Below are 11,559 nucleotides of genomic sequence, written 5' to 3' on the forward strand. Positions count from 1 at the left end.
AGCTGCTGATGTTGTTACTATTGCTGCTGTTTATATATAATATATATATATATATATATATATATATATATATATATTTCATTACTTTTTATGGACATGTTTGTGTTTTTTGTTCTTTTCTTGTATTTATTGTTAATCAATATTCTACAATGGTTAATCTTGTTTTTTTTTTTGTTTATTTGTTTTTCTTTCTGAGTAGTTACAAAAAACTCATCGTTGGAGTTTTGGTCAATATGCTTTTCACTATTAAGTTGTGGCTATTTACATTCTAAGTGTACGACCCGGTGGTTCGGCTGTTGCATTCGTGATAGCAAGATCAAGGTTTCGATCCCAAGATTGCATTGTGTTCTTGAGCAAAACACTTCATTTCACATAGCCCCAGTCCACTCAGCTGCAAAACCAGTAAACCTATGATGGTCCTGTGTCCTCCGCAGCAGGGAATATTGAGGTCTCAGTCACTTAGACCCCATGGAAACTGGGAAACCGATCCTATGGCTTCAAAGACTCGAGACAGTATTTGCTTTCATCTACTTTCTGAGTTCAAATTCTGAAATGCTTTAAGACAAAAAAAAAAAAATTATTATTATTATTATTATTATTATTATTATTATAATTTGGAACATGTAAATAGATAGAAGTGTAACAGCCACAGCCATTTGCTAACTAAGGCCTATTCAATTTAATTCAAGTCTCTATCAATATAGCTTTTAATGCATAAATTCATAAATTTTCATGACAATGTTTTGCTCTGTTAAACATTTTGATTTGAACACACAAATGTAGAATAAGAGAGACCTCCGCCTCCTCATCTTCTTCCTCCTCCTCATCTTTCTCCTCCTCATCTTTCTCCTCCTCATCTTCCTCCTCTCTCTCTCTCTCTCTCTTTGTATATATATATATATATATATATATATATATGTGTGTGTGTGTGTGTGTGTGTGTGTCTCTGTTAGTATCTCCTTCTCTCTCTCTCTATATATATATATATGTGTGTGTGCGTGTGTGTGTGTGTAGGCACAGGTGTAGCTGTATAGTAAGAAGCTTGCATCCCAATCATATGGTTTCCGGGTTCAGTCCCACTGGATGATACCTTAGGCAAGTGTCTTCTACTATAGCTTCGGGCTGACTAAAGCCTTGTGAGTGGACTTGGCAGATGGAGACTGAAAAGAGGAATCCAACATTACTATATTGCAATGGATTGGTCCAACAACGAACAATTATTATTTAAAACTTACTCAGCTACACACCTCATCTCTCTCTCTCTCTCTCTCTCTCTCTCTCCCTCCCTCTCTCTCTCTCTTTCTCTCCCCCTCTCTCTCCCTTTCTCTCTCTCTCTCTCTCTCTCTCTCTCTCTCAGGAAATCTCATATCAATGTTAATCATCTTTCAATCCGGTTTCTTTTCAATAACATTACACTAAACACCATTTACAGACTAATTCCTCCCCTTCTTTATTACTTCCCCCCCCACTCAACTCGTCTTTTTTCATTTAATTTTGTTTGATCTCACTGTAACAGCTGAGATACATTAAAGTCAAACCATATATATATATATATATATATATATACACACACACACACACACACACACACACACACACACACACACACACACACACACACAAATGCACACACATTCACACACATATATTACATACGTACATATATACATACATTCATACATATATACGTGTGTGTGTGTATTAAAACTTGTTGATGAGAACAGCAGTAAGGTTTGCAAAGCTATAAACATATTGATTAGTAAAGACCACAACATCAGCAGCAGTGACACTAATTGTTTCTGAGATGAGCCCAAAGCATGAAATTTGGCAGAAGCGGGGATTGTTGATATCAATTCAGCTTTTAATCTCCTTCGAAATAGACCCCTTCCAAAGCCACACACTTTATATCTAGCATTGTTTCCATTGATGGAAGCATTCCTGGAACTCCCTTTTGGGGGGATAGCAAGCAGCTGCCTTGTCGTATTCTCTTGGATTTCCCTGACGTCTCGAAATTTTGTTGGGGGTCTTCCACTGTGAAGATTGAGCCTTAGTTTCGGGGTCATAGCCAGGGACCCATGATTCGTCACCTGTGATGACCATTTTCAAAACGTTTTCATCTTCCTTGACTCAATCAAGGAGATGCTACGCAGCTGAAACCCTTTCTTCATTTTGAGATGACCAAACCTACACACTTCCCTTCCAAGCCCTGCCATAAACAACAGAAGTGAGAGCAAGAGCAGGCATGACAGAGTTCAAGGTCAGTCTGTGTGCTTTGGCTCCATTGCCATAACAACAGTCTCACTACTTTGTGATCAGACCTCATACACACATGCTGTGATATATATATATATATACACATATATACACATGTTGCGATGGGCACACGCTTCATACATACTCATGTTTAATACACACATACACACACACATATATACCTGTAACTGTTTAAACTGAATATTAACATCTTCGTCAATACCTACCTTCTCTCTTTTTCTCTCCATTTCTCTCTCATACACACACACACACACACACAAACACACACACTTAAACACGTTTGTCCCCTTTTTCTCAGATTAATAAATCGAAGAAAAACAAAAGATTAATTGTTCCTGTAATGTTGATATTGGTTACTACGGATATCTACGTAGGTATGTGGGGGTGGGGTGAGTGATTACTCTTATAAATAGCTTTACACACACACATTGAATAACAGACACATACACACACCCACACACACGTGTATATATATATATGTATATATATATGGTGAAAAATCAAGTTTGACAAGTTCAAGCATTTCTACAATCATTATTTCCAGTTATAATTAGCCAAAGTTTTTATTGATACAGCTGTTAGCATTGCTCCAGTTTCTATCCCAGCTGAGTTGTATTTAGGCTAATTACGCTGTTCTCACCAGACATATTTGTAAATCCGGTATGTCTGTGAGAGTTTGGCACAACTTGACGGACTGAAGATTGATGGTTGGCCTCTATGGGAAACGGGTGGGGTGTTTTCGGTTTGTGTTTGTCGCAGTTTCAGACACCCAACTGTGTTGTACTCTTTTAGCAATATTATCACTGGGCTTGCTTCAATGTGGCTCAAAGTTCGGAACCCAACAATGAATGGGTGTCTTAAGCAAGGCACATAACTCTACTAGCTGGCTAATGACAGTTCTTGATGTAAAATTTTGTCCTTGTGTGTTAAACAACTCAACCCTTTAGCTTTCAAATTACTCTGTCAAATTGTCATCATCATCATCATCCAGTGTTTTAAATTTGGGTTTTGTCCCCGTTAATGGGGGTGGCCGGATCTACCTCAATGCCATAGCAACCGAGGTAGGCAGGTGCAGCCCACCCCAACCTTTGGGCTGGCTGGTGCCCATTCTCCTTTGCTACCATGAGGCTTTTTTGGAGCCCTTGGTTACCCCCAACCTCAGTTTCTAGAAATGAGTGGTCCCGAGACCAAGGCCTCTACCACAATTTTCAAGAAATGTGGTGGAAAACTAGCTCAGGAAGGCAGGGACGCTACTCCCTGAGACCCCTTTCGGAGCCCCCCAATGTTATGCTTATTTATTCATATCATTTTCAATTAGTCATTGATCATCCTGTAGCTTTGAGAATTGGATGATATGAGTGTTATATTTTTTGAATGACATTGTAAGGCAAGTGTGAAAGGCTTGATCTGGCTATTTTGAACATAACAGGTAGAATATTTTGGCCAGATTTGGCTGGTTTTTTCGCTAAAGGGTTAAACAACTTATATCACTTGACTTGGAACTAGATAAAGAAACATTTCAATGTCTTATAATCCTTAAACAAGACACATAACTCACCTCATGTCAGATAACCCTTGCTAAAACAACAACAACAACGACAGATTGGGTCCCGGTCTGTTGTCCCACTTTGTCAATATGTTATTCACAGTATGGCCGTGTGGTTGAGAAACTTGCTTCCCAACTATGTGGTTTCAGGTTCAGTACCCCTGCACAGCACCTTCAGCAAGTGTTTTCTGCTGTAGCTAGGCTAACGAAAGCCCTTTGAGTGGATACTGTAGATGGAAATTTAAAGAAGCCTGTCGTGTGTGTGTGTTTGTTGTTAACAAACCTATTATCAAGGTGACTTTTTTGTTTCTATTTATTCTTTGTTGTTGTTTTTTATTTATCCTAAACCCATTTATTTATTTGTAAACTGTGTTTTGCAGGTCGAAGTAAGTCGACTGCATCTTCTACGTCAGACGGTGGAGATATTGAAGTTGGAGATCGAGTCATTGTAGCTGGCCAGAGGAAAGGAACCGTTCGTTTCTATGGAGAGACCCAGTTTGCATTAGGTTAGTTTCTTGTCCTTAATATCTTACATTGGAATATTCCATAATTACAGGTAATCCAGCTGAAACAACAGACCTTGGACTATTTGATCTGTGTCATGTACTTTATCAGGTTTATTATTCCAACAAATATCCGTCAATTGTAAATAATGTATATAATTCCTCATCTCTTAAATATAGAACTGTAATATACATGCACATATGAAATCATCATCATCACCATCATTGTTTATTGTCCATGTTTCTATGCTTGCATGAGTTAGATAAAATTTGTTAAAACAGATTTTCTACAACCAAATTCCCTTTCAGTTCTATATTTAAGAGATGAGCAATTATGTACATTATTTACATTTGACGGATATTTGTCCTCATTGAAAAATACCTTAGGAATGAGAACCCTGGTTTGAAATTTCCCCAAGACACCTGAAGAAGGCTGGAAGGTATATCAGCTGAAACGTGTTAACTACAAACAAGATGAGGACAAATATCCATCAAATGTAAATAATGCAAATTCCCTTTGTGTCGCAAACCTTCATGGTAATATTTCCTCATGGTCAGACATGTCTATCATAGAAGAAGACTGGAAATGACCAACATTGTTTGTCTGGCAGGGATGCTCAATTACCACCATGACATGACATCGGGACAAAGGTTTACACACACACACACACACACACACACTGCTAGATAATGTTTAACCCTCCACCTCCACCCCATTGATAGCATGTTACCAATATTCTTGAGCATTATGGAATTTCTCTCTCATTTCTTATTACAGGATGTTGGTATGGCATTGAACTCGACCGAGCTGTTGGCAAAAACGATGGTTCCGTGAATGGTCAGCGCTATTTTACCTGCAAAGCAAAGTATGGAGTGTTTGCTCCTCCTTCCAGAATACAAAAGTAAGTAGAAATATTTCTCCATACTACTACTACTCTGTGTGTGTGTATGAACTAGACACAAACACACACACACACACACACTGATACCGTCACATCAAGGGAGATAATATTTTTCAGATGTAGTTCATTGTGTGTGTGTGTATTGTTGTGAGGCTAGATCCCTTGAGAGCCTTTTTGGCAGCTTGATATGAACATGGGAATGCTCAGTTCGCAGTTGTTGCTATTTCACATCTCATCAGAATTTCCTCTCTTTTTCTCTCTCTCTCTGTCCCTTTGCCTTTCCCCTTTCTTCTTTCCTTCCTTCCTTCTTACTCGGTGCCAAAAGATCTCTTGCGGGCCTAATTAGTCAGCAAGATTAAAGGCATATGAAAGTGACTCTGTATGTATTTATTCATAGCATATACGTTGTTGATATTGTAGGAAATTTATATGTATGGATGCATAAATATGCATGTATGCGTGTGTGTATATCTATATGTGTATGTATGTGTGTTTTCATATATATAATATATATGGGGTGTAAAACCTGACATTGTTTGTCTTTTCTATTCTAAAGGCTTGGTGAGAAGAGGTTTAGTTCTTCTGAATCCCTGGATACCATCAGCTGGGGTGCCGTATCGGAGAAGAATGAAAAGAGATCTTCAAGTGAGTTAGGAAGCAAGTCCTTATTGCTTCATTGTTGTTCTTGTTGTTTACAGAAATAATCTAAAATATACTTCAGTGAAATGTTAGTGGTCACATACACACATATATACATGTATGCAAACACACATGCATATATATATATATATATATATATATATATATATATATATAATCAGACTGGAGCCTGGTGTTGCCATCCGGTTTCACCAGTCCTCAGTCAAATCGTCCAACCCATGCTAGCATGGAAAGCGGACGTTAAACGATGATGATGATGATGATATACACACACACATATATAACATATGCTTGTTCTCATGCATATGCTCACACCCTGATGCACATCTGTGCATTGTTATAATCACACATACCTTCACATTTGCATCATTTATCCTGAATAATGTCCCCGAATCCTTCTGGATATATTAGTTTCAAATTTTTTTGCACAAGGCCGGCAATTTTGACAGAAAGGTAAGTCAGCGACATCAACCCCAGCGACCCTCAAAGAATGAAAAGCAAAGTTGACCGCAGCAGAATTTGAATTCAGGATATAAAGACAGACAAAGTGCCGCTATGCATTCTGCCCCATGTGCTAACGATTCTGCCATCTCGCTGCCTGAAATCCTTCTGGACCTGTTACCAAGATGGTTTGCGTCCTCTGGTGTTTGTATAACAGAGTTGTCTTCTCTTAGACTATGTCTCATCTAAACCTACTCTTTCTGCTCATCTTTGATTCCTCATATTTTGTCCCCCCCCCCCCACTCTGCTGCTGGGGACGCAAGTCGTGGCACCACCCACACCACCAGTTGCCAACTGTTGTTACAGCATTATTTGAGTATTTTATGGACCACAGAGAATGGAACCATTGTCTTCTGCTACTGAGACATCAAAGGTAACATAAATATCTCACGGCAGGAATTGAACTCACCACTGCACGTTAATGAATCACTCACCAAATTACCAGTGTTGTTGCTGTTTACAGCTCAGTAGACTGAGCTGCTTGGCATTTAAATGTTTTGATTACTGGCATACTCAAGTACTGAAGACAAAACATGAACTACCAGCCTCACAGTTTTCTCTTTAGCCATCAACACAACTCTGCATACTCTGTGTGTGTGTGTGTGCATGCACACACATCTTTGTGTTTGTTTACATTTGTACTTTCCCCTAAAATCACTCAACTATCGATGTAGATGTTGCTGTTATTTCCCCTGATAATAGGTCACAGGCTTTGTATCTTCAAAGACTTGTGGAATAAGATATCTTTTATTTGAAATCATTTATTTAGACAACAATTCATTCACCACACGCTGTATATATACACACACACACACACACACACACACACACACACTCTTACTAAAATATACGAAAATCGTCTTTTTCAGGTTCCAACAGTTCCCGACTAAGGACACCAACAAAACTGTAAGTAGGACCCTATAATATTATTGGGGTGTGGGGAGGTTGAAGGTGGGTGGATAATGCCCTGTTTGATATCAAGGTGGAGTTATTTTCCCTTGCTTCCCTGATCCCTATAAGAAAAGTATGAAAATCACAACTTCCACTCTTCGCATTCCTTGAAATAAAATAGGGGTGACTACAACCACCCCTTGACGGATATTTCTGGTTATAAGAGGTCCTTTGTTTGATACTCATAATCTCAGTATTTATTGCTGTGGCTGTAAGGTGTATATTATAGAAGAATTAGATGTTAAACTGACAACGGTGATGATTATCTCTTTGTTGTTTAGCCCCTGGTCTGCTCTGATCCATCTGACCATTTCTCAAAGACATTTGGGCTGCAATGATCCCATCATTGTTTCTATCAACACCTGGAATAAAGATATCTTCAGATACCCCCATCCCCCAACTACAAGATTTTGTGTTCTTTACCTGTCTTGCATGTTACTTGGTAGCCCTACTTTAACAAGTAGTTTTAAAACTGCAGTTGTAAAGTGGTTGGTGTTAGGAAGGGCATCCAGCCATAGAAATTATACTAAAACAGATGCTGGAGTTCGGTTCAGCCCTGCAACTCACCAGACCCTGTCAAATGCCCAACCCATGCCAGCATGGAGAACCAAATGGCACGTAAAAAGCGCCAGTTGAGCATGGTCGATGCCACACCCAAGGTACCAAGTTCTATCAAACTGACCAAAATTGACCAAACCTTCCCACCCTCCGCCTTCATGATAATGTTTTCTAAACTTTTACCTGTTTTGTTCCAGTGCCAAAAATACAAATCCAAAGATTGCCCGTGTGCCTGGTGCCAGTTCAGATCTGAAGCTTGAGATTGGAATGGGTGTCTTCTGCAGCAATGAATTAGGTTGGTTGGCATCTTTCTTTTTCGTTCTTGTTCTTTTCCCAGCTTCTTGGAAATGGTTTCTGTCGATCAAATTGAACGTTCAAATTTCTTCATGATCTGTGTTTTGGGTATGCATAGGACATGTTAAGCTGTGTAGAATTTTTGCCTTTTTTTCTGGAGTGTTAAGAGAGCCATCATCATCATCATCATCTTCACTCTTACAAAAGTGGGTAGCATCATCGTCATCAGCTCCACTACCACCATCATTATAATAATTAAATCCATCATGATTATCATCATCATCACAGGTATCAACATCAAAATATAATAATGATCTTAATTTACACAATGCTCAGGTTCACTAAAGCCATAACCATTATCACCACCACTACCACCACCATCACACTCATTGTCATCATCACCATCCACACAGTCATCATCATCATCATTATTATCATCATCACAATTATCAATATTACCTGTTGATTACAAGGTAGCGAGCTGGCAAAATTGTTTGCACGATGGGCAAAATGCTTAATAGCATTTTGCCAGTCTTCATGTTCTGAGTTCAAATGCCACCAAGGTTGACTTTGCTATCTCATCCTTTCGGGGTCAATAAAATAAGTACCAGTCATACACTGGGGTCCATGTATTCGACTTACTTGCTTCCCCCAAAATTGCTGGCCTTGTGCCAAAATCTGAAACCATTATTTATTGATTACACCCTCCAATCACTGGTGCTGTTACTGTCTTCAGCCACGAGTGATCAATAATCTCTCTCTCTTTCTCTTTGTCGCAGGTGTTATTCGTTACATCGGACCAACAGATTTTGCGGAAGGCATCTGGATCGGTGTGGAGTTGCGGACGGCGAAAGGTAAAAATGACGGCAGCGTGAACAACAAACGGTACTTCTTGTGCAAACCAAACTGCGGTCTGCTGGTACGACCAAACAAAATCACCGTTCGTGGCATTAACGGTGCCAAACTAATGGGAGGGGAAACGTCTGTGGAGAAAGAGAACAGCTTAAATGGAGAATTAAAGAATAAATAAAACAAAGAACAAATAACGGATCTAAACAAACGACTGACTGGCCATGTTGTTGGGAGTTTCATGTTTTTTTTTTGTTATTTTCTTCTTTTTTTTTTGCTCCATCGCTTTTGCTTGATGGGAAAAAAACCAAAGATGATGCTAGCATGTCAACAGTGCAACCAAGAATTGCTCTTAGACATGTAATAAACACATAAAAAAACACAGAGGGTTCTAGTGTTGTTGAAATACGACCTAGGAATTTGAGGCAAGACAATGACCCTGTCTCCTCCTCCTCCTCCGCCTCCCTTTTATCCCACTATCTCCCATGTATTTCTACACCACCACCACCACCTCCTACCAATTCCACTCACCCAACATACCAATACTTTTTTTTGGTCTGTATATTTTTTTTTAATATATACAAAGAAAAATTTCATCTTTTCCTTCACTTTAAAAAAAAAAAAATTTTCAGCACGGAAAAATTCCATTTTTTTTTTTTTTTTCATTTCAAAAATATATTTTTTGTAACAAATCAGTGTCATTTTAAAATTTTTGTTGTCGTTTTTTTTAAATTTCTTTTCTTTTCTTTTTTTTTTTTCTTTTGCATTTAATATTTAAATTCTTTTTTTTAAATATATTTTACACTCTCTCACTTCTCACCTTCTACTCTCTCTTTCTCTCTTTTTTTTTTATTCGTTTATTAAAAAGTTAATTTATTGCTTTTTGCTTTCCTACTGCACATTTGCATCTAAGCGTCATGTGCAATCACTGCACCGTCACCACCACCACCTCCACTAATGTCATCTCAGGTGCTGGAGAAATCTTGTTTTCTCATTATTATTATTATTATTATCATAATTTAGGCAGCAAGCTGACAGAATGGTAAGCAGGCTGGGGAAAATGCTTAGCGGTGTTTCGTCCACCTTTGTGTTCTGAGTTCAAATTCTGCTGGGGTTGACTTTGCCTTTCATCCTTTCAGGGTCAATAAAATAAGTACCAGTTATGTACTGGGGTCGATATAACTGACTTATCCCCCACCCCCGAAATTGCTGGCCTTGTGCCAAAATTTGAAATCATTATTACTATGATAAATACTTCTGCTACACTATTATTATTATTAAAGAAGTGATTTTTTTAAATTCTCAAACGCAGGATAATGTTAATAATATAGCCTGAACAGTATAAGAGTCTTTTAATTCTGTGACGTGATTGGATCCAGTTAATGTTTTTTTTCTTTAGCATTCAATAAAAAGTTCCTATCTTGCTCTGACCCAGTTGTTAGCAACTGGTTTTTTTTATTCAAAGCCAGGATGCTGCCAAAAATGTATAAATAGAAACATGAAAAATAGGTTGTTTGTCCAAAAACCTCAAATTTTATTTATAAAGTCTACACATGGACACATAGCTAGGTTTGAAATGATGAATGAAAGAAATTTTACAACCATCAGCGCAGAAAATAATCCAGACACAAAAGAAACAAAATCATTGAAATAAATAAAGACAAATAAAATAAACCGATTGTATTGTAGCAGATATATGTTAGCCATTGAAAAATACACAAAGATTCTTAATGACCAGGTCACAGTTGGTGCCAGAAAAATTTTGACACCAAATAATAAATGTTTTAAGTAAAGTTAGCAATTTGCATGTGTGGCGAATATGTGTCTTCCATGCTGTAAATGTTTTAGTTTCAACCTGCAGTCTCAGATCAAATAACTTGCCTGGCAAGTGAATAGAATAAAATATAAATAACATAATAAAAGATAAAATCTTTTCATAATTTTTATGAACTGGATTGACATGTGTAGCTGTTGCGAAATTAGTATCACGGTTGGTTGGTTTAGGATCAGACAACTGATGTATACACAAATGGCATGGTGCGATTTTGCTCATCAGAAGGTGATCTGCAGCATGCACTAAAGTGGGTTCATGGCCGAGTGTTGCAGGGTTGGGATAAGAATCAATATTACAAAGATCAAGACAACGGTCCCTTTAAGAAGGTCTTCCTTGAGACAAGTGGGACAAGTTTAAAGTATTTCAAGGTCGTATTCAAGAGGGATTGGAAGTAGGCGGCCGAATTGGATGCTGGAATTTCAGGTTCTGTCAAGGTAACGTACCAGCTGCTGCGTTCCGTCCTCAGAATGGAAGTGGTTTGGTTAAAAATCTAAACTCACTGTCTTCGATTTGGTTTTCATTTCTATCCTCACCTATGGTCATGAATGTTGAATAGAGCATGATTGCAAATACAAGTGGCCGAAACGGGGTCGCCAGATCAAGCCACTACTTCTCTGTAATGACAGGTCACTGTTCTGACACCACAGACAGGTGATTAGAATGTCACAGAAGACAATCACAAGACAG

At 38.2% G+C, this 11,559-nt stretch overlaps 1 protein-coding gene across 4 annotated transcripts in view; it reads left to right on the forward strand.

Moving 5' to 3' along the window:
* Nucleotides 1-10,468, forward strand: part of LOC106869432 (CAP-Gly domain-containing linker protein 4) — a 99,205-nt gene extending 88,737 nt beyond the window's left edge. For all 4 annotated transcript variants that reach the window (XM_089366393.1, XM_052974760.2, XM_014915176.3 and 1 more), the window contains 6 exons: nt 4,201-4,326; nt 5,102-5,225; nt 5,782-5,870; nt 7,256-7,292; nt 8,093-8,190; nt 8,969-10,468. In XM_089366393.1, the coding sequence (XP_089222519.1) occupies nt 4,201-4,326; nt 5,102-5,225; nt 5,782-5,870; nt 7,256-7,292; nt 8,093-8,190; nt 8,969-9,219 (725 nt within the window). In that variant the 3' untranslated portion in view covers nt 9,220-10,468. The remainder of the gene's footprint in view (nt 1-4,200; nt 4,327-5,101; nt 5,226-5,781; nt 5,871-7,255; nt 7,293-8,092; nt 8,191-8,968) is intronic.
* The last annotated feature ends 1,091 nt before the right edge of the window (nt 10,469-11,559 follow it).

This window comes from Octopus bimaculoides, chromosome 19, assembly GCF_046866305.1.
Source record: "Octopus bimaculoides isolate indiv1 chromosome 19, ASM4686630v1, whole genome shotgun sequence".
NCBI classification, from domain to species: domain Eukaryota; kingdom Metazoa; phylum Mollusca; class Cephalopoda; order Octopoda; family Octopodidae; genus Octopus; species Octopus bimaculoides.